At 42.9% G+C, this 24,188-nt stretch overlaps 1 protein-coding gene across 4 annotated transcripts in view; it reads right to left on the reverse strand.

Moving 5' to 3' along the window:
• Positions 1–1,657: 1,657 nt before the first annotated feature.
• Positions 1,658–24,188, reverse strand: part of RIPK1 (receptor interacting serine/threonine kinase 1) — a 34,303-nt gene continuing 11,772 nt past the window's right edge. For 3 of the 4 annotated variants that reach the window (XM_060163802.1, XM_060163801.1, XM_060163800.1), the window contains 9 exons: positions 23,844–24,000; positions 20,988–21,125; positions 19,052–19,277; positions 16,943–17,092; positions 12,001–12,077; positions 8,114–8,204; positions 6,665–7,237; positions 5,295–5,447; positions 1,658–3,652 (listed from right to left, as the gene is read on the reverse strand). In XM_060163802.1, the coding sequence (XP_060019785.1) occupies positions 3,366–3,652; positions 5,295–5,447; positions 6,665–7,237; positions 8,114–8,204; positions 12,001–12,077; positions 16,943–17,092; positions 19,052–19,277; positions 20,988–21,125; positions 23,844–24,000 (1,852 nt within the window). In that variant the 3' untranslated portion in view covers positions 1,658–3,365. Of the gene's footprint in view, positions 3,653–5,294; positions 5,448–6,664; positions 7,238–8,113; positions 8,205–12,000; positions 12,078–16,942; positions 17,093–19,051; positions 19,278–20,987; positions 21,126–21,624; positions 21,707–23,843; positions 24,001–24,188 lie in introns of those variants that run through there. The other variant, XM_060163803.1, reaches the window with a different exon arrangement.

The following is a 24,188-nucleotide window of genomic DNA, read 5'->3' on the forward strand; positions in this document are numbered from 1 at the left end:
GGCACAGTGCTGCTACGTGTTACGGCCATGCAAAGTTCTGTTACCTGCAGTGTCCTCACTGGCCCATTGGAGTTTCTTGAGCAGTAAAGGCAGGTTTGGCTTAAATATGGGTTATGCTAAAATATTTATGTTCTTTCAACATAAAGCTATCACATCAATTTCCTGCATAGAAAGAAAGAGAAATATGTAATATTCCAGCTACTATTGTTTGACGTTCAGAATCTTGGGTGGGGTCGACATTTTCTTATGTTTTCCTGAAATGTTAATTGGGATCTCTTGTCAGAGGTATCAGGGTTAAAAATAATTGTACGATTTTAACACCAGTTATCCTACTGGTCAGCAAAAATGGTAGTGCTGAGGTTTAGCCTATTGGTGTAACAATTTTTAAGTACACACTTGAAAAGTAGCTCTGTGTATGTAACACTACTGTGCAGTTTAAAAAATAACTACTATTTGTTAGAGTCACAGATGTAGAAAACAATCTTATGGTTACCGGGGGAAAACCGGGGGAAGGATAAATCGGGAGATTGGGATTGACATATATACACTACTATATGTAAAACAGATAACTAATAAGGACCTGCTGTATAGCACAGGGAACTCTACTCAATACTCTATAATGGCCTATATGGGAAAAGAATCTTAAAAAGAGTGGATGTATGTATATGTATAACTGATTCACTTTGCTGCACACCTGAAACTAACACAACATTGTAAATCAACTATACTCCAATAAAAATTAATTTAAAAAATAACTACTATTTTTGTGCCAGGCACCTTGTGATGCATTCTTTTAATCCTCACATCAACCTTATGTACTATTGCCCTATTTATAGATGAGGAAACTGAGGCTAAGAGAAGTTAGGAAGCAGGCCCCAGGTACACAGCCAGAGCGGCAGAGGGGAATTTAAGCCTGCTTGATTTCAGAACCCTGTACCTGGATTATACCATAGAACTAATCCTTCAGTGATTTCCTTGTAATCAGATGCTTCTAAAACCTTGACCATATAAAGACTTATTTTTATTTACATGACTACTGTAATTAGAAAAACTTAAAAAAATAAACACCACACATTAAAATGTACATCAAAATACTATTTAAAATGTTTTGTGAGAAATAACTCCTTGTTGCTGAAGATCTAACTTCATATTATGGACCCAAAGCAAAGGTCATGACCATAGCATGAAGTGGAGACTCTCCTTAGCACGATGCGTGACCTGGAAGCGGGTCTTATTTAGCAGTGTCAACCTTAGGGTCTGAATACCTTTTTCGGAGCCAAGATGGATAGTCTTATTTCTCAAGTTGTAGTCTATGTCGTCTCATTTAATTGGTTTCTGCCCAAGACTAGTGTTTTTGTGGTGCTTGGGCCTTGTATTGAAACTCCTCAGGTATAAATTTGGCCCTTTTCAGCCCAGTTTTTAGAGAGTGGAGGCTGAAGGAAGGGCCTCTGAGCCAGGTGTGAAGGACGGCAGTGCCGCAGGCTCTCGGATCAGTGGGTTTTTCATCTTGAAAGTCAAAATGCAATGTCAAGAAGCTCCTCTTCTATCAGCAGCTTCCTCTCTCCTGCCAATAGCAGGGGTGAAAAGGAAATGCCAACCCATGTGGTAAAGTCACAGTGGAGAATCTCAAACTGTTTCATTTATACAAACACATGGCTTACATTTGAGGTACAAAATTTTATTTTAAAAAGTCCATTAAAGATATCTTACGCTTTTTGCCTCTGAACATTGATCATGCAACCTCTTTGGAATTTAGAAGAGAGGCACAAGGGATGCATTTAGAAAAGAAATCATCCAGCCCCCTCCAGCAAGCCTGGCACTGTCTGCCCCTCCAGTTTTCCTTTTGGGCCATGTGATCCAATGCTGTGTGGTAACCAAGTAGTGAGCCTGGATATGTGTGGATAGGAAAACAGGTTCACTACTTTATAGCAGTGCTGTCTTCAACTAGGGCAGTTTTGCCCCTGCAGGGAACATCTGGAAATGTCCAGAGACATTGCTGTTTGTCACAACTAGAGATGGGAGGAGGGGGAGAAAAGCACTATTGGCATCTCACAGGGAGAGGCCAGGGTTGCCTCCAAATGCCCTACGATGCACGGGACAGCCCTCCACAACAAAGAGCTACGTGGCCCAAGACGCCAATAGTGCCAAGGTGAAGAAATTCTGCTTTACAGTACCACTGACTGGAGGAGATTTAGAATCAGAACCAACAGTACTGTTATGAACCCACCAAACACTAGGATCTGTTCTGGCAGCCAGATGGCCTTACCGCACCCTGTGTGCCTCCCTCCCGGGAGGGCTGAGCACAGTGGCACACCTGCTCTGCCGAGCGAAGGGCGGGCGGTGATGCTGGGTGGCCTGGTCACGTCAGTCTCCTAGCCCTCGAGTGCCTTCACTCCTTCTTGGTTTCAGGCGGGCTTTGAAAGGCTGAGTGCTACAGGCACAGCTAGCAGACTCGGAACCTGTCCTTTCACAGCCTAGCTCACAGGAAAAAATGAAATTATTTCTACAGTATCCTGGGATAAACTGAGGAAGCTGCTCAACACTGATCTGCCCTGAGGCTCCAGCCGTAGCCAGGGGTGAAGCGATCAATACTCCCAGCACACCTGCTCCCTCTTCAGGGCACGCAGGTTGGAAAAGTACCTGAAGTGTCAGAATGCTAGGAAAGAACCTTTGTACTCGTCAGAATTAGTAGCAATTCTGTGCAATGACAGCCTGGGAAAGTCTCCTATTTTTGTTCTCTATTTTTCCCCCCTTGTCTGTACTCCTTAAAATCGCTTCCGTTAATTTACAGAGTGAAGATAGCATATAACTCCTGAAGCCTGTAGTGACTGACACAGAATTTGATCCTGAAGTTAAGAGACCCTATAATTTTGGAATGAACTGTGGTTGTGATAGAAAAAAACCCCATTTGACGAGAATGCAGCATTTTACAGTGCTTCGGTTACAACAGGAGCCTATGTAGAGAAGACAGTGCAGAATTAGAAAGCTGATTTAGTTTATATTCTAAAATATAAATTTTTTTTTCCTTGCTCAAGCAAAACGTCAAGAAACTGAATGAACAGCATCACTGAAGGTTATGGAATAATCTGAAAGAAAATGATCTCCCTTGAATCTCTCTCCCTTTCAAAACGCTATTAGGCTTCTGTTTTGATTGGACCTTGGCCATGAATAGGTCTTCCTGTGCAGTGGGTTGTTTGCTGTAGATTTCTTTTCCCATCCTCCAGCTATGAAAGGCAGGAAATGATTTTTACGCACAGAACCCGCATCAGTGAGGAAAGAATTCTGAACCTTCTGAGGCAGCAGGCTTTCGGTGGGTCGCTCACCGAGTGAGGAGAGGGCCTCCTGCTGCAGGAGCCCCTGTGGGCTTAGTTCTGGCTGCTGTGTGTCAGGTGGCTCAGCAGGTCTAGCCTGGAACACTGGTAGAGTGCAAAGGCCAGCTTTCCCACGGTGGCCCCCTTGCTGCCTTCCCTCATCAGCCACTTTTGGAGCATCTGGTAAACCTTTTCTTTTAGTCCATCTCGCTCATAGTCATGGTCAATTTCATCAATCTGAGATTGGGAGAAGCCCAGCTTACGGGCACAGTCTTTCCACTGCCTGCCCAGATTTTCTCTGACTGGGTCCAGGTGTTTATCAGTCAGACTAGTGGTATTATCTGCCAAATAGAAAAGAGAAGAAGGCATCAAGCTATGGCCATTTGAACGTCTAGCTTCAAAGACCTGTATAAAGTGAAGAGTCCCAGGAGACGGTGAAAAAGATAACTTCTTCATGCTATGGTTGTGGGCTCATCGGTTGATACTTTACCTGTCTGCCAGCCCATGTGGAGGAACCTCTTCCCCCGCCCCGGGAGGTGCAGGTCTGAGGCACAGCCCGAGGCTTAGAGAGCGAAACCCCTCTGGTTACTAGGCTGTTGTGTACAACCTGAGCCACAGCCCTTGTTTATATCACACGTTCCTGATGTAAAGGGGGAAGACACCATTTTTGTTCCTTTTGGGCATTTTCCACTTACATCTGGCCAGAGTTAAGGTCATTCAACTCAGGATACCCTTCACCCAACAGTTTGCTTTCCTCTTACTTAATCAAGGAAACTGAGACCACCGGCTGCGAACTGGTTTCATTACACTGCCTTCCCTTGTCTTTTAATGGATGAGGTATTTTTGGACTTAGCCCTCCCCTACCCCAAGTGCTGTCCTCTTTCCTCCTACAGCCATAACCTCTCTCTTTCTACTTGTTCCTTCCTCTCAGGCCTTCGTAAAAATAATAAAATGAAGCAAAATAAAAGTATAAAACCACCAAAACACCACAAACAAACCCAATTTCTTGATCCTCGTCCGACCTCAGTAAGCTGAATATGAGAAAAAAGATACCTCATTTTCCCCAACTCCCCACAGTGCAGCTTCTGCCATCACCACTGGACGTCAGGCGTCCAAAATTCTGTCAACGCTTCGCCAGGAGAGGGACGCTGGGTTTCATCAGATTCTCAAAGGTACCCCTGTCACCCCCAAAATTAGGAACTGCGGCTCTAGATTTTAAAGACTAGCCTTCAAATGGGTTAGACCAGGGATTGTCAAACTATGGCCCATGGGCCAAATCCAGCCCGCTGCTTGTTTTTGTAAACCAAGTTTTATTAGAACACAGCGACGCGCATTCGTGTACATACCGTCTGTGGCTGCTACTGTACTACAGTGTTAGCTGAGTAGCTGCAACAGAGACCTCAGGACCAGTGAAGCCTAGAACATTTACTACCTGGCCCTTGATTTAAAAAAACTGCCCATCCTAGGGTTAATTAGAAAGCTGGGTTCTTAAATCACATTGCTTTGGCCTCGTGACTGCTTTTCCCAGGTTGCGTTTTGGGATTGATGTTATGAGGCTGCATGGTGGAACGCCACAAGAGAAAGCCCTATTATTTTATTATGCATGTGCAGCTGAGGGCATAGTCTTCTTTTACAGAATCCCTTTGGACGAGGACCTGAGGGAGCTACTGCTGCTAGGTCTAGGTACTAATACTGATGCGATGATGATGATGGTGTGTTTAACACTTGTATATCTTATAATGTGCCAGGCAGTGTACTAAGCTCTTTATTCATATTGACTCGTTTAACTTTCACAGCAAATCCATGAATTAGATATTCTAATTATCTCCAGAGTAAACATAAATAAGTTACAAAGCAATTACATGGAAATTACAGAGCTATTTTAGAGAGGAAAGATAGGGCACTTTCACAGAGAATGATCAGTGAAATATTAGATAAGACAGTTCAAGGTTACTATAGGTGGGTCCTTCAAGGGCATCTTACCAAAGATATCTCGGTACTTAGAAGCTGGGTCTTCTTTCAAGTTCATGTACGTGCTGTCCAGTACCAATGGACTCATTCCGCCAATCTCCATAAAATTATTGTTTCCAATCTGAACGCCAAAACTGTTGTATATGCCATATTTTAAAGACTCATCTGATTAGAGAGAAACACACAGGTAAGTACATCTAGACTGAAAGCAAGAGAAAAAAGTACTATGTGGTAAAGGGGCAGGGTTTTACTCCAAATGCTTAAGTTAAATTATTTATCCTATGCCACCCTTTGAAATTTTCTTCTTTAAAAGGTGGCTGAATCATCTCACATCCATTAGGATGGCAACTATCAAAAGTATAGAAAATAATAAGTGTTGGCAGTTGTGGAGCAATTGGAACCCGTATGCACTGCTGGTGGAAATATAAAATGGTACAGCCACTGTGGTAACCAGTATGGTGGTTCCTCAAAAAATTAAAAATAGAATTACCATACAATCCAGCAATTCTACCGGGTATATACCCCAAAGAACTGAAAGCAGGGTCTCAATCAGATATTTATACACCCATGTTCATAGCATTATTCATAATTGCCAAAAAGTGGAAGGCACCCAAGTGTCCAACAGCAGATGAATGGATAAACAAAATGTGGTCCATCCATACAATGGAATACTATTCAGCCTTAAAAAAGAAGGAAATTCTGACACAGGCTGTAACATGGGTGGACCTTGACGACATTGTGCTCAGTGAATAACCCAGTCACAGAAGGACAAATACCATATGATTCCACTTATATGAGGTCCCTAGAGCCATCAAATTCATAGAGACAGAAAGTAGAAGGGTGGTTGCCAGGGGCTGGGAGGAAGGAGAATGGGGAGTTATTGTCTGATGGGTACAGTTTCAGTTTGGGAAGAAGAAAGAATTCTGGAGGTGGATGGTGGTGATGGTTGCCCAACAACGTGGTTTTCATCACCAGTGGTAGTCTTTGGCCTATATGAGATAAAAAATGAAAATATCCAAGATTTATTTCTTACCTTCAGAAAACAGCAAGCAAGCGGAAGAATACAAGCAGATACCTTCACTTACATCAGAGATCAGACATAGAGGAGCTACTGAGATTCGGGTTAGAGTGGAAGATGCCTACTAGATGCAAAGACCTGTGGCCTGACACTTGTGGGCAGCTGCACTGACTTCTACCCAAACCAAGAGCCTAGGCCAGGTGGTCTGATGGAGACTTATTCCGAGAAGGCAAGGTGTGTCTGGTGGCTGAAGACCCCAAACAGCTTGTCCTTTGTTCACTTATAGTCTACAACAGAGCTAATGGCTGCTTTATTTTCAGGAAAGGTTAAAAAATAGAACAGTGTGACTGAAAGGCCTGTTTACCTCTTGATGGGAAGGAGCTGAATGGAATGGTGGGTGTGTTTCCCAGTAGGTTGGTCTCAGGCACTGGAGTTTTATACAGGCTTGGCATGTGGCCTGGATTTGGCCCATCCCCAACTCCTGGACCTGCGGTTCTCAGATCCACTGGTCTTGCTCCAAAACCGAGTGATGTAAACAATCCATTTCTCCAGTGTGGTAACTGGGACTGGCTGGTTAGCCCTGCTGGTTGCTGTACCGCACTACCATGATTGGTTGCACCGGAATAAGCAAGGCCTTTCAGCCCTGCGTTCTGAGCATTCTCATAAGGTCTCTGCTGTGCAAAAGGGTCATGGGAGACCCTCCGTCTCCTCTCTTCCTGTCTCCTGTCAGCCACATTCTGTCTGGGCTGCTCTTCCGTATGCCTGTCCATGCGGCTGCCATAAAGATGGTAGTTGGCCTCCTCCTGGAGTTTACTGTGCAGCAGGAGGTCCTCCTCCTGCTGCTGCTGCTGCTCTGGGGCGGGAGCGAACCAGGAGTCCTCCACAGGACCCAGCCCGAATCCCCGTGAACTGTGCAGCGAACTGGGCTGTTCTGTGGCTGAAAACAAATGAATCAGCGTCAGAAAGAGTTTCATGAAACGTTAAGAGTAAAAACCTGAGCACAGTCATGAATCTGTACCTTGGAGTAACACACTGAAAACTCTGAGAACAAAGAAAAAGCGTTTACCAGGTGCTTTTCCTCCTGTGAGTTACACAGGTAATAAGCAGCCGTCCCTGCCTGGCAGTGTGAGAGCACGAGAGAAGTTATAACCAAGCAGCAGAAAAGTGGGTGTTGTAGGAATGACCAAGGAAGAAAAGGACTTGTGTTGGAGCAGAGAAGGTGTCCCCTTGTTGTGACGCAGGGCTGGAAAATAAGAATGGCAGCAGTTCTGAGCTAAGCACTTCCGTGGATTCTTTTGTTCTTTAAAAGTCCTATAAGAGTAGGAACACTTATTACTACAATGATGGATGGGGCTTACAAGAAGTCAAGTGATGTGCCTCAGAACAGACAGCTGATAAGTGGCTTCAATATCCTATACTCTGCTTTCCCTTCTGTTAAATGAAAAAAGTATCCCTGCTTGAATCTGAGGCCAACCTCTCTGCATGTACTCTGGACCCAGTCATCCCTGACCTTCTCAAGGACTTTGCTCCCACATAGGTTCCCGTCTTTTTCCTGAGCTGTCACTTCCTCCCTATCAGATATATTAGGCCTCTTGTGTTCAGGATACTTTATGATTTTGGTGAACATGTTGTTACCTAATATTTCAAATATATGTACCTTAACTCCGAATATATTAGAAAGTCTTGTAAGCCAGCTGTTATATTTTATAGCTTCTTCTGTTTCTCATATAGTTGTAAATAGCCTTTTAGACAGTACAGTGAGTGAATGAACAAATAAGTGAATAAATAGATTTTCAATCACAGTATAAGTTACCTGAATTTGACCTGCTTGGAGACATTGCTACGCAACCAATTTGGAGAGACTTCATTCTCTTTACAATTTCATTTTGGCCCAGATACTCTTTCTAGAATTAAGAACATAAAGACATACTTTAGTAAACAGCAGAAAATACTGCGCTGGCCAAAAAATTCCAGAAAATTGTTGTAAGGAAGAACGAATTTTTCAGAAGGTAGAAATTTCACATAGCTCTTACAAGCAGTAAATACTTCTTTAAGAAAATAAACTTTTTTCCCTAAATAGCCAAAACAATCTTAAAAAAGAACAAAGTTGGAGGGCTCACACTTCCTGATTTCAAAACTCACTACATAGCTACAGTAATCAAAACAGTGTGGTATTGGCCTAAGGAAAGACATACAACCCAATGGAATATAATGAACCCAGAAATAAACCCTTGCATATATGGCCAATTGATTTTTTATTTTTATTATTTATTTATTTACTTTTGCCGTACAGCATGCGGGATCCCCAACCAGAGATGGAACCCTTGCCCCCTGCAGTGGAAACACCAAGTCTTAACCACTGGACCGCCAGGGAAGTCCCTGGCCAATTGATTTTTGACAAGAGGGCCACGACCATTCAGTGGGGGAACACTGGTATCTACATGTGAAAGAATGAAGTTAGATCCTTACCTTTCAACATACACAAACATATATAAAAATTACCTCAAATGGATCAAAGACCTAAGCTTAAGAGCTAAAATTATATAAGAAGAAAACATAGGGGAAAAGCTTCATGACATTGATTTGACAATGATTTCTTGGATATAACACCAAAAGCACAGGCAACAAAATAGGTAACTGGACTACATCAAAATTAAAACCTTCTGTACATCAAAGGACACTATCAAGAGAGAGAACAGACAACCCACAGAGTAGGGAAAAATTTTTGTAAATCACATAAATATAAGGCATGAATATCCAGATTATATAAAGAATTCCTATAATTCAACAACAAAAAAGAAAAAACCCAGTTCAAAAACAGGCAAAGGACTTGAATAGATATTTCTCCAAAGAAGACATACAGATGGCCAAGAAGCACATGAAAAGATGCTCAACATCATTACTCAAAGAGAAATGCAAATCAAAACTGCCATTCATTACAATGGCTATTATCAAAACAAAACAAAACCCAGAAAATGAAAAGTGTTAGTGAGAAGGTAGAGAAATTGGAACCCTTGTAAGTTGATGGTGGGAATATAAAATGGTGTAGATATTATGGAAAACAGTTTGATGGTTCCTCAAATGTTTAATGTATAATTATCATACAATCCAGCAATTCCACACGTAGGTATATACCCCAAATAATTAAAAGCGAAGACTCAAAAAGACACTTGTATACCAATGTTCATAGCAGCATTATTCATTATAGACAAAAGGTGGAAACAACTCAAGTATCCATCAAAGATGAATGAATAATCAAAATGTGACGTATACGTACAATGGAATATTATTCAGCCTTAAAAAGGAATGAAGTTCTGATACATGCTACAAAATGGACGAACCTTGAAAACATTATGCTAGGTGAAATATGCTAGACACAAAAAGACAAATTGTATGATCCCATGTCTATGAGGCACCTAGAATAGCCACATTCATAGAGACAGAAATTAGAATAGAGGTTACCAGGGGCTGGGGAGAGGAAGGAATGGGGAGCTGTTGCTTGGGATACAGAGCTTCTGTTTGGGATAATACAAATGGAAATGGATACTGGTCGTGGTGGTACAACATTGTGAGTATACTTAATGCCACTGAATTGTATACTTAAAAACTGGTTAAGATGGTAAATTTCATGTTATGTATATTTTACTACAATTAAAAAAAACTTCTTCCCTTATAAAAATAATAATACTCATTATAAAAGATATAGAAAATGTATAGGATTATCTTTAAATGGAAACCTGCTCAAGTGAAAGACTTAACGTTTTGTATTTCCTACAAGTCCCCCGGTCATATCTGCACTATGGTCTTAACAGAGTACCTGCTGCATAGGTAGATGATCAGAAATACTCAGAATCAGCGCATGAGCGACCTAGGGGAGAGTGACACAGGGCATTAACTATGTGTACAGCTTGTAGCATTCTGTATGTTGCTTTTTACTTAACACATAGGCATGTTTATGTTATTTTAATTTTGTTTTTTTCTTTAATTGGAGTATAACTGCTTTACAACGTTGTGTTAGTTTCTGCTGTACAACGAAGTGAATCAGCTACATGTACACCTATATCCCCTCCCTCTTGGACCTCCCTCCCACCCCCCATCCCATCCATCGAGGTCGTCACAGAGCACCAAGCTGAGCTTCCTGTGCTATACAGCAGGTTCCTACTAGCTATCTATTTTACACATGGTAGTGTATATATGTCAATCCAGATCTCCCAATTCATCCCACCCTCCCCTTCCCACCCTGTGTCCACATGTCTATTCTCTACGTCTACGTCTCTATTCCTATCCTGGAACTAGGTTCATCTGTACCATTTTTCTAGATTCCACATATAAGCGATATTATACAGTATTTGTTTTTCTCTTTCTGACTTACTTCACTCTGTCCCTAGGTCTATCCACATCTCTACAAAAGGCACTATTTCATTCCTTTTTATGGCTGAGTGATATTCCATTGTATATATGCACCACATCATCTTTATCCATTCATCTGTTGATGGACACTTAGGTTGCTTCCATGTCCTGGCTATCGTAAATAGAGCTGCAATGAACATTTTGGTACATGACTCTTTTTGAATTATGGTTTTCTCAGGGTCTATGCCCAGTAGTGGGATTGCTGGGTTGTATGGTAGTTCTGTTTTCAGTTTTTTAAGGAACCTCCGTACTGTTCTCCACAATGGCTGTATCAATTTACATTCCCACCAGCAGTGCAAGAGGGTTCTTCCCTTTTCTCCACACCCTCTCCAGCATTCATTGTTTGTAGATTTTTCGATGATGGCCAGCCTGGCAATTCTTGACTATCTGACTGTGTGTGTGTGTGTGTGTGTGTGTGTGTGTGTGTGTGTGTGTGTGTGTGTGTGTGTGTGTGTGTGTGTGTGTGTGTGTGTGTGTGTGTGTGTGTGTGTGTGTGTGTGTGTGTGTGTGTGTGTGTGTTGTGTGTGTCTTAAAATCTGTCTGCCTGCCTGTTTTATTTACTGCAGTCTCCCTTTCACGATTATAGCAGCACGTTGCTGTAAGACTTAAGATAACAGCTTGTTTCCTGAGTGTGTGAGGAGGGGAGGTCTCTGTTCCTCCTGGTTGGTTAGTTGCCAACAGTCTCCGACATACCTCTCTGATCTCAGGCACCAAACTCACTGCTTCAGCCCTGGGCACATGCTGCTTCCATCTGCTGCTTTGGCACAAGACGTGAGGAGGGAGGAGCCAACTTTTAAAACTGACACAACCATGGCTCCCAAATGACGACGCCTACCAACGTCCCGTGTGACCACCCACTTCTTCTACACGCTGACCCGAGACGTCTTCCTCTGTGACTTCTTGATTATCATGTTTGGGGCAGCCTTTTAAAACTTTTTTCCTGTTTTATGTGTCAACAGATATAAATAATTCTGTTGGCTTTTTATCTTTCAAGAATTCCTCAAAATGACTGACCCACCTATGGTACTTTCCATCCTGTTCCAGTAATGTTGTGCTTTTGTTTTCATATTGGTAGATATATTTTTCTCTCATTTCATTAGTTTTGACAGAGGAACGGGTCCGGTATGCTAACTTGATGATATCTGCATAAAACTGCCTATTTTGTTTTTTGTGGTTACCAAGCTAGCTTACCTCAAATCTCAGTAATAAAGTATAATGCTTTGGTTTTCATGACTGACAATATATATGCTTCAATATGTTAGCATTTTGAGCAGCTGCTATGTTACCTACCTTTAAACTCTTCACATCCTCTTCTACATGTTCTTCTAATTGATTTAAATAAAAAGGCCTAAATTTCTCTTCAATGCCTATATATAAAAAAAATAGTACTTTAAATTTCTTAAGTATTTTCTAGAATAAAATTAAAATATTACCAATCTATTATCTTTGAATTACTTACCGTAATCTGTGGGCAAAGCAGGGAAATATAAACTTAAATGCCAAATCACTGACTTTCATAAAGAGACTAACAAGACTATTACACAGACAGAACGAAGGATAGCATATCACTGGAAACCCAGGACTCCTGCCTAATAATAGACAGTTTCTCTGGCTGCAGCACAAAGCCCTACCTAATACAAGTTAATTTCCAAATGAAAAAAGATGGGTGGACTCCTTGTTTCTGTCCCTTTGGCATCTGAGTTACTATAGGGTGGAACACTCAGAATAAGGATCTGGTATAAAGTTAGAGCTGTTGGCCTTAAAAGAAAAATGTAATTTCCATTTTTGGGAAGATGGAATAGACATACTTTTCCTTATTTCTCCCACTAAGTATGACAAGAACCCCTATATGTTATATTATATATAAAACAAACATAAGGAGACTGAAAGGAGGAGAGACAAAGTCAGACTAGCTAGGGACTTTGGGATCTGAGGAAAGATATGGCAGTGAGCTTACTGGATTTTTTTTTTTTTTTTCTTTTGCTGCACAGATCTCAGACTTGGACCTGAAGAAGCTAGCAACCCAACAAAAAAGCCCAACAAAAGCCTGTTCTTAAAAAAAAAAAAAAAAAAAAAAAAAAAAACCTGTTCTTTCTGGCCAGAGGGCTAAGCAAGGGGCAGCCTAGCAAGACAGAGTGCTTAGTCCATAACCACTCTCCAGCCAAATGCCACAGAAAAATCATGACTCCATCCCCCACCCCCACCAGCAAAGACTGAGTGGGGAGTTGAGACTCCCGACCCCAGAAGACACTGACAGGGTGCTCCAACACCCCACCAGGGTGATGTCAGAGAAGGCCAAACAGGAGGCCAGAACTTTCCTTCCAGTCAGGTGGTAATAGCCCCTCTACTCCTGTGGTGTCAGTGGACAACAAGGGTAGACTGAACTTGCATCCTCACCTTGCAGTAATAAGATGCTCCTTCCCTATCCCGATGGGGAACTATCAGAAGAGGCCTTGGGTGAGTCGGGACTTTACCTCCATTGCAGTGTCCATGGAGACCATGTGGACTCCACTGAAACCCTCACCCCTGACCAGTAGTAACGAAAAGCCTCCCACTTCAGGTGTCAACAGGGCCAAGTGGGGAAACTGACTTCCTTTCACCTGGTGCTAACAAGGTGGCAGTCACCCTTTCTTTATCAAAGCCATGTCAGAAGAGGCCAGTTAAAAACAGAAGGCTTCATAGTAAGAGAGTGTACAAGTTTCAATAGAAAAATCATTCATCATACTAAGACCCAGTAAGGTCACAAACTGAATGACAAAAGACAACTAACAGATGCCAACATCAAGATGACAGAGACATTAGGATTACACATCGAAGATTTTTAAACAGCCATGATAAAAATGCTTCGAGAAGCAATTATGAACATGCTTGAAACAAATGAAAAAATAGAAAACATCAACAAAGAAACAGAAGATATGAAAGAAATTTCAGTGAAATTTTAGAACTGAAAAATAAAATAAGGCAAATAAAAAGCTCAGTGGATGAACTCTACAGCAAAATGGAGGAGAAAGAGGAAAGTCAGTGAAATGGAAAACAGAACAATAAAAATGAATGGAAATTCTAGCCAGTGCAATAAAGCAAGAAAAGGAAATAAAAACTAAACAGATCAGAAAGAAAGAAATGAAAATGTCCCTGTTTGGAAATGACATGAAAATCTAAAAAAATCTCCAAAAAAACTCCTAGAACCAGTTAGTGAGTTCAACAAGGTCACAGGATATAAGATTAACATATAAAAAATCAACTCTACTTCTATATTCTAGCAATGAACAAATGGACACCTAAGTTAAAAATACAACCTACTTATAATTGCTAAAAAAAAAAAGGAAATAGATATATAGGACTTGTATGTTGAAAACTATACAACACTGATAAAGAAATCAAAGACAATCTAAATAAATGGAGAGACATATTGTGTTCATGGATTAGAAGACTCAATATAGTAAAGATGTCAATTCTCCCCAAATGGATACACAGGTTTAAACACAATTCCTATCAAAATCCCAGTAAGATTCTTTTTTTTAGACATAGACAAGATTTTTCTAAATTTTATATGGAAAGACAGGAACTAAAGTTAAAATAACTTTTTAAATGAAGAAAAAAGTGGGAGAAATCAGTCCATCCAATTTCAAGAACTTATGTCACTAGAGTAATTAAGACCGTAGGTACTGGAGTAGGGATAGATGCACAGATTAATGGACCAGAACAGAGAACCCAGAAATAGACCCACACAAATATCCCAACTGATTTCTGACAAAGGACAAAAAACAATGCAAGGGAAGAAGGGCAGCCTTTCAACAAATGGCGTTGGAATGAGGCAAAAAGAAAAAAAAAAAGCAAACTTCAACCTAAGTCTCACACCTTATACAAAAATTAACTCAAAATGGATCATGGTATTTTCCCAGTAAGACATAAATTAAATAACTGGCAAGAAAAACAACCAATATTTAGTTCTGTGTTACCATTCTTATGTTAGCAATAATAAATTTTCCTTGACAACAAAAAAAAACAAACAAAAAAAACTTAACAGAGACTTAAATGTAAAACCGTAAGAATTTTAGAACAAAACAGAAAAAAAAATTTGGGATCTAACCCTGACAGTGTCCTTAGACTTGACACCAAAAGTATAATACATAAAAGGAAAAATTAATGAATGAGTCTTCATCAAAATAAAAAACTTTTGCTCTGTGAAAGACCCTACTAAAAGGATGAAAAAAACCAAGCTACGGACTGGGAGAAAATATTTGAAAACCACATGTCCAAGAAAGGAATACTATATATAGAATATATAAAGAACACTCTAAATTCAACAGTGAAAAAACAAAATCCAATTAGAAAATGGGCAAAAGACATAGAGCAACATTTTTCACCAAGGAAGATACACAGATGGCAAATAAGAACATGGAAAGACATTCACCAACATTAGCCATTACAGAAATCCAAATTAAAACCACAATGAGATATCACTACATACCTATCAGAGTGGCTAAAATTAAAAAACAGCAACACCACCAAATGCTGGTAAGGATGCAGAGAAGCTGGTGAGAATATAAAATGGTACAGCCACTCTGGAAAACAGTTGGGCAGTTTTGTTTTGCTTTGTTTTGTTGTTGTTGTTGTTGGCATGTGTGATCTTGTTTTTTGGGGTTTTTTTGGCCGTGCCACGCGGCTTGTGGGATCATAGTCCCCCGACCAGGGACTGAACCTGGGCCTTTGGCAGTGAGAGCACGGAGTCCTAACCACTGGACCGCCAGGGAATTCCCAGTTTGGCAGTTTGTTTAAAAAAAAACCCTAAACATGAACCTACCATATGACCTAGTTCTTTCACTCCGGGGTATTTTTATTCCAGAGAAACAAAGACTTATATTCACACAAAAACCTGCAACATGAATATTTACAGCAGCTTTACTCCTATGAAAGAGCAACAGGAGGGACCCTTGTGGTGATGGAAAGGTTCTGTATCCGACTGTGTCAGTGTCAATATCCCAGTGGTAATGCAGTCCTGTAGTCTGGCCAGATGTTATCAGTGGGGGAAACGAGGTAAAGGGTGCATGGGATATCTGTGTTATTTCTTATAACTGCATGTAAATCTACAATTACCTCAAAATAAGAATTTTAGTTTAAAAAAGTGAAAAAGGCATGAGAGAAGAAAGCAAGCCAGGATAAGATTCAGCAAATAAGAAAACAGGCAACTAAATCAATCACCCCTCTAACCCTTTGGTGGGAGTGGTCAGTAGGGCTTCAATTCTGTTTTCTCATAGCAGAAATATGAGAGCAAAATCCTTTGTAGGCTCCTACATTCCTTCCTGCTATTTATTTTTTCCTCACCTGATTTTCTTATTTCCTCTGCCCCTTTCCTCTGATTTTCTTCTTTCCTCTGCCTCTAGGACTTTAGCAAGATCCTGGGCAACACAAGGGAATGAGAAGAGGTACACAGATGTGGGATGTCCATGTCCCTTTCCTTCTCCTTCTATTATTGGCCCAATCCAAATGACAAAATCACATTTCCAGAGATGCCAGCTTCACAAGGGAAGGGAAATGAAATAAAAGCTAAGAAATAAGAAGGCCTGTGGAAGCAACCCATTCAGCAGATGAATGGTTAGACAAAATGTGGTCTACATACCACAGAGTACCACTCGGCAGTGAAAAGGGAGGAGATTCTGACACAGGCTACAACGTGGATGAACCCTGAAGATACTGTGCACAGTGAAATAAGCCAGTCACAAAAGGACAAATACTGTGTGATTCCACTTATATGAGGTCCCGGAGTAGCCAAATTCAGAGAGACAGAAAGTAGAACGATGGGTGCCAGGGGCTGGGGGAGAGGAGGTGGGGGGGTTATTGTTTAATAGATACAGTTTCAGCTGGGGAAGATGAAAAAGTTTTGGAGACGGATCGTGGTGATGGGTGCAAACATTGTGAATGTACTTAATGTCGCTCAACTGTACACCTGAAAATGGTTAAAATGGTAAATTATGTGTCACGTATATTCTAACACAATTTTTAAAAAGTTAATTATGGGGAAAAAAACCCCACAAAGAAACAAGAGGACCTTCATGCCTTCATGCTCTGGGGAGGGATGACAACTTTTCATTGAACAAAGTGGTTGGAATCTAGAAAGTCAGTTGAAATCACAAGTGGAACTCAGTTTTCTAAAAACTCAAAGCAACTTCCTGTCGGCATCTCACTAGGAAGGTCACCACGCGGAGACCGTGCAGCCATGGAAGATGCTCACCAGCAAACGTCGGCCGATCTTCTGGATTCGCCGCCCAGCACTGCTCCATGATGCTGACGGCCTCCCGCGGGCAGTGCCCAGTGATGTCCTCCACGTCCGGCCTGCTCCCAGATTTAATGCGCATTATCAGCTGCTGCTCACAGACAGCATCTATAAAACAAAGAGGAGCTTAAGCTGAGCTCTCAGGTCCTGCTCCTCTCAGGCAGGGAGGTGACAGAACTTGGACGAAGCCTCTCTGCCTAGGGGACGCTCCCAGTACAGCCGCCGCGTCCAGCAGGGGCAGAACGGCCCTGTGACAACGAGCTGATGAATTCCACTGAAGAGATGATCAAACAGCATTTTAGTTTCTGCAGATGAAAGAGAGGATTCACAGCAAAGCTGACTCCTCGTAGAGCAAATGGAATATGTGAATAAAGCCAATGCCACACTCCAGATTTTCATACAAAGACAAATACGGGACAGCGCTTGCCTTGGAGGAGCTCAGTTTAATAAGAGTGACTTAAATGTAGAGTGATAATGGCTACTCGAGAAGTAAGTACAAAGGGTTCTGGTAACAGGACCACCACTAGAAGGTCAGAGAAGGCTTTGTTGAGTGCAGAACAATAGGCAGGAATTATCCAGGTAAAGAAGTGGGAAGGAGGATTCAGAGAGGAGGATCCAGGCTAAGAAAGCAGGATATGAATAGACTGGAAGTTGCAGAAATCATGATGCATCCCAGAAATTATGAATAGTTCAGTGTAACTGGGCATATTGACCAAAGGAAGTGAGGAAGGAATAAGGTTAGAGAGAGAAACAAAAGCCAAATCAGAAAGGACCCTGTACTCCACACTGAGGAATCTGAACTTTACCCTGAATGTCAAGGGTGCCTTGGCAGGATTTTAAACAGATGGGTGAGACGGTCTCATTTGCTTTTTAGGTCGAGCAGTTTGGCTGCAGTGTGAATGGCGGGCGGTGCGAGGAGACTGCCATAGAAACACAGAGGGTCTGACCTAGTGAGGGCCCTGTGGGGGATGGGGAGAAGCGGATGTACCTTGAATCAGATACACCTTGAGTTCACAGTTGTTGTTTTTTTGTTTTTTGTTTTTTTTCCCGGCCACGCCACATGGCTTACGGGATCTTAGTTACCCGACCAGGGATTAAACCTGGGCCTTCAGCAGTGAAAGTGAGGAGTTCTAACCACTGGACCGCCAGGGAAGTCCCGAATTCATAGGTTTTGGTGTCTGATTGGAGGTGGGAGATGAGGGGCAAGGCTGAGTATGGGATGACTAAAATTTCTGGTTGGGCAGCTCGGTTGGTGGTTGGTGATTCCATTTTCTGAACACAAGAGCAAAGCTGAATGAGCTACTAGGACAGCACGGAGGAGATGGCTTTGTTTTGGGGGGACGCTGCTTTGGGGTTCCCCTGGTATGTGGACTGGGTCTGACTAATAGACAAGTGGATATCCAGGCCAGGGCTGGAGATTTGGGAGGCGTCAGCAAAGAGGTGATCATTAAACCATGGGAGCTGATAATCACCCAGGAAGAATGGGCAGGAGAACGTCCATTAGTTTAGATACTTAACAGACTGAAGAATGGCTAATCTGTTCTCCTGCACAAACCACGACTTTCTCATCTTTATATTCTCAATTCTGAGTAAAGTCCCACAGTAAGTACTGAAAAGAAACAATTTCTGAATGAATGAAGGATTAGGGGATGAATGAAAGTATGGAGTGTATGCCCTGAAAGGGTTAACCCCTCATAAGCAGAAGCCGGCAAGCCTTCCTGTCCGGCAGGAATTATGGAATGTTACAGCACCTCCCAAGCTTAGACGTGTTACCAAGGCTCCTACCTGTCCTACGATCCCTGACTCCTAAACTGAGATGACTCATTCTTTCAACAAACACTTCCTGAGCACCTACTACGTTCCAGGTACTATATGTGTAGATACTGGGGAAACAGCAGTGAATGGAACAGATGTGGTCCTGGCCCTTGTGGAGCTTATAGTCCAGTCGGTAAGACAGACATTAAATGAACAAACAATGATACATCTTAACTGACTTCACTGAAGGCTCATATTCTGTTGAACAACTTTGATTAGTACCCAAATCCCACTCCTCTGTAACTGCCTTACTTTCATACGGCTCCTTGTTGGCAAAGACGGCCCAGAGCACTATGGCGAAGCTGAACACGTCCGACTTCTCGGAGGGCCTCGAGCTGACGTCGTTCAGGTGCTCGGGGGCCATGTAGTGGAGGGTGCCGCCGTTCTTCGTGGTGCTGTTTCCTCTCCTCTGCGCAGTAAGCTCCCCTTTCATCAGCTCACTCCACGTCTTAAGGGAGGCAAGGCCAAGGTCAGCTATCTGCAAGGGAGCAAACCCATGGGATTGTTCTGTGAAGGCTACAAGCAAATCAGATTTGCCTTCAAATCTGGAGCTTCTTCAGTAGATGTGAGGTACAGTAACATTTCCAAATGGTTGCACTAGATAAGTTTAAAACAGCTAATGCTCAGAAGTAGCAACTGTATGTCCTCAGCCATCTAGAAAATCTCCCTTACGAAATGTCTATGCGCCAGGTTCAAGCCCTGGTCCGGGAAGATCCCACATGCCGTGGAGCAACTAAGCCCGTGCACCACAACTACTGAGCCCACGTGCCTAGAGCCTGTGCTCCACAACAAGAGAAGCCACCGCAATGAGAAGCCCACACACCGCAAAGAAGAGTAGCCCCCGCGCGCCACAACTAGAGAAAGCCCGCACGCAGCAACAAAAATCAAACACAGCCAAAAAAAGAAACAAATTTATAAAAAAGGAAACAAAACAGAAATGTCTGTGTGAAATTCTGGTATCTCAATTCTTATGCAATAAAACCTGCGGGTGGGGTGAGAAAAGCAGAAGATGTTTCTGAGATGAACACAACAAAACATGTTCATTCTAATTCCTCATTTATTCTGCATATATTTTTCAACTATTTCTGAGGTTAGGAAAAAACAGGTACTTTCTTCCCAGCAGATTTGTATAGCAGATGGTACTGCATCGTCTATTCTCCCAAATGGTGTCCAGAAGCCCAAGGATGCGAATTTCCGAGGATCCCAACACTGAGGATAAGGACTGCAGTGCTACCTGTTCTGAACCTAAGAGAAGGTGGGATGAGAAGGAGGGAAAAACAGACGAAAAAGCGAAGAAAAACTACCAGGAACAAAGACGGAGGCGGCAGGGCAGAATGACAGAACACTACAGTTAAGACATCAGAGGTGACCGTTTCACTTTTGCCTCAAGGAATCCAAGCATTTGGGGATGATTTCTGGCACGTGATTATCTAAAATCCTCAAATTCTAACCCAGAACATAACAGATAAGTTATTAATGTAAAGAAGAACCTTCTTTTAAAGACACAGGAATAAAAACCCCCGTCCAGGACTAGAACAGAGTGTGAGAAGCAGAATCGTCTGGTGAAGGGATGCCTGTGTAAGCAGTTCCCGAGTCCTCCGCCAGACGCCACTTCCCCTTTCAGATGCTTGCGCTTGGATTCCTGCTGCCAAAGCCAACTAGATGTGATGCTCCGCCTAGTGAGTACTTGCTCCTGAGTGAGCAAAAGAAAAACCCTTTGCCTTCTTCCTTTTACTACAGTGGAAAGAGAGTTTTCAACAGGAAACTGAGTTTGAAAAAGGAGATGACGGGACTTCCCTGATGGTCCAGCGGGTAAGACTCCACACTCTCAATGCAGGGGGCCCAGGTTCTATCCCTCGTCGGGGAACTAAGAGCTCAAATACCTCAACTAAAGATCCCGCTCATGGCAAGGAAGATCCCGCATGCCACGGTACAGCCAAATAAGTAAATAAATAAATACTAAAAATAAAAAAGGAGATGAAAGTAAATGAATAAATAAAAAATATCAACTCCATCAAATCTGCATCTTGCTTTTCCTTCCTTGGTAGCGCTTTCCGGCACCACCATCACCAGTTATGAGCTGCGCTAGCTCTTCTTTTAGCATGTATCACGTCTGAAAATGGATTTACAGTGGACAATTACAAACTAAAATTACCCCAATCCTCCAGAAGCCTTGACTATGGTTTACCTTAATGTGAAAGTCACCATCGACGAGGATATTTTCAGGCTTGAGGTCCTTGTGTATCACACCTTCTCCGTGTAAGTAGCGCATTCCTTCAATGGTCTCCATAATTATCCTTCCTTTCACAGAGAGAGGGATGCTGATCTAAAACGAGTGATAGTAAGTCCGTGAATGGAAAGGTAATCAAAGAGGCCAAAGCAACCGTTTCCTTCAAGAGTAGTGGGGTCTGAACCTTAGGACAGAGAGACCAGGTTTCCTTCTATCAGGCCCTGCAGCACGGCTGTCATTGCAAAACAAGCCCCCCTTTAAGAGAGATTTCATCCCAACTGCTGAGGGTGTTCGTGCTGTGCTTTGTCAGTGTACAAATAAAACTTCCACGCCATTATGGTAATATGCAAAAATGCTACAAAATTAAGCTCCTTGAGAACTATATTATTATTATTTACTTAAGATGTGTCCTGACTACCTTGCATGGTGCCTGTAATATTTGTTGAATGAATGCATATATATACAAAAAACACAAATATTCTCAATGGCGTACTAATATGATGTGCTACTATATATTAAATATGTAAACAGTGTCATAAAAATGTATGTATGAAATAAGGTTAAGAGAAAAAAGAATACAAGGGAATGTGCTCACATTGATCAAAAACATGTAAAGATTAGGGCTTCCCTGGTGGTGCAGTGGTTGAGACTCCGCCTGCCGATGCAGGGGACGCAGGTTCGTGCCCCGGTCCGGGAAGATCCCACATGCCGCGGAGCGGCTGGGCCCGTGAGCCATGGCCGCTGAGCCTGCGCATCCGGAGCCTGTGCTCCGCAACGGGAGAGGCCACAACAGAGACAGGCCCGTGTACCGCAAAAAAAAAAAAAAAAAAAAAAAAAAAAAAGTAAAGATTATGAGATGACACGATGTGGTTAAAACAATGCTAAAGTGAATTTAACATCTGTTTGGTGATTTGGTAGCAGATACGTCAAGCCTTTGTAGATTCTCCGGTCACTCTCACTTAAAATTGTATTCTAGTTATATGAATATCAATGTTAATACAGACAATTTCAGTTTCTATTAAACAGTTTTGCTTAACATTGAAAAACACAAACTCTCACTCTGTGTGTGTGTGTGTGTATGTGTATGCAGTCCCTAGTTTACAAATAGGCTGTTTCCTAAAAATTTATGTGTATGTTAGTTGCTGATAAACAGGAAAAAAATTTAAATGATGGAAGTTAGCTTCCCAAGTCAATCCCCCAAACATCTGAAGTCACAACGTGGCTGCGCTACAGCATCAGCAGCCTGATCACCACATACAGAAAAAACAAAGGCCAGAGATTCTGCCTTTTTCCTTGGTATACCTTTGGACTTGGGAAAAAATTGTGAGCATGCCAAGTAGATCCCCCTTTTTTCCCTCTTTTTGCTTGTCTCCCTCATATCCTCCTGAATTTCTTCTTGAGCCCCAACGGATGCACCTTATCTTAGCCTGATCCATCCCACAGAAGGTCTCTTGTCCCAAACGATTTATCTCCCAATCAAAATGCCTACTTGCTTCACAGATCATATCTTGATGGGGAAGAAGAGAAGTCTGATCAAATTACAATACAACCAGTAAGTGACTATCGTTTACCTTTGCCCGCAACTATCTGTGAGATTTGCCCGACTGAAAAAGAACTGAAGAACTGACATAGCTTCAGGCAGCTGGGGGGTGGGGAGGGGAGAAGACGGGAAGAGGGGGGAATATCTGCATAAGGACAGTCGTAGCTCCCCCGCGGGCACTCTCTACTGTGCCCACCCCAGTTCTTTGAGTTCCCCACACCGGCCAGGCTCTAGTTCCTTCGCTCGTGCCCTTCCCTCTGCCTGGAACGGTGACTTACTCCCCAGTTCTCTGCTTCAAACCCTCTGCTTGTCCGTCACACTCCCGCTCCAGCCTCCTTCTTCTGGAATCCCTTCCCATCCATCCCACGCTGGGGAGAGAGCCCCTCTTCTGTGTTCCCAGAGCTCGCTATGAGCATGTCTATCAAAACAACACCACACCAGATTGTTCATTTCCTGTCCCGTTACTTGTCTGTGTCACATTTGCTATTGCTTCCTGGGCAAAGAGCACAAGGCCTTGCTCTTAACAGGTATGTACACTTTTAAAACTGCTTTAAAGTTATCTGTCTTTGGTAAAAGCAATATTAACCTTCCTGTTCTAAGCCTTCCTTACCCAGTATTGTTATTCTAATGTTCTATATTTAACCTATAAGCTTCTTCAATGGCATCAAAATGCAATCACTAATATTCCATCTTCTCATACAGTCAATTATAGTGTACATCTTTTTTTTTTTTTTTTTTTGGTGGTACGCGGGGCTCTCACTGCTGTGGCCTCTCCCATTGCGGAGCACAGGCTCTGGACACGCAGGCTCAGCGGCCATGGCTCACAGGCCCAGCCGCTCCGTGGCATGTGGGATCCTCCCGGACCAGGGCACGAACCCGTGTCCCCTGCATCGGCAGGCGTACTCCCAACCACTGCGCCACCAGGGAAGCCCTATAGTGTACATCTTTTAATCAATCAATATTTAATTGTAATCCATTATGCACGCACCCATCAGACCACGTGCTTCGTAAAGACAGTGCCTGCCTATGAACTGTGGATCTGAGAGTGGCTGACAAAAGCCTCCTACCACACTGAGACCTAGAGATGACCCTCCGAGAGAGGGATGGACACCTGTCTGTAGGCACTGAGAGGAGGGCGAGCCCACCTTCTGGGCATGGAAAGTCAAGGAAGATTTAATGAGGGGCTGACTTTAGAAAATCCCGAATATCCAGCCATTCACAAAGGATTCTTGTGCACCAAGGGGCTGGCAGGGCGCGCGCTCGGGCCTGGGTACCTGGGCCTTGAGCGCGCGCATGAGGTCGCCCTTCTCCACGTACTCCATCACCAGCGAGTAGTTCCCGTCCTCCATGATGACGCCCAGCAGCTTCACCACGCGGCTGTGCCGCAGCCTGTGCATCATCCTGCCCTCCTCCAGGAGGGCCTCGTCGTACCTGGGGGAGGAAAGGGGTTCAGGCAGACAGAGGCAGCCCCGCTCCCTTCCTGCCCCCAGAAACGCCACGGCTTGGGACTCCGTGGGGCATCACCGCACACGCTCTGTCACCCCTTGTGCACGTGCTGGTCTCTACCAGACACAGACCACAAGCTCCGGAAGGCGAAGCGGTTGCTCGTTCACTCTACA

This window comes from Lagenorhynchus albirostris, chromosome 10 (genome assembly GCF_949774975.1).
Source record: "Lagenorhynchus albirostris chromosome 10, mLagAlb1.1, whole genome shotgun sequence".
NCBI lineage: Eukaryota > Metazoa > Chordata > Mammalia > Artiodactyla > Delphinidae > Lagenorhynchus > Lagenorhynchus albirostris.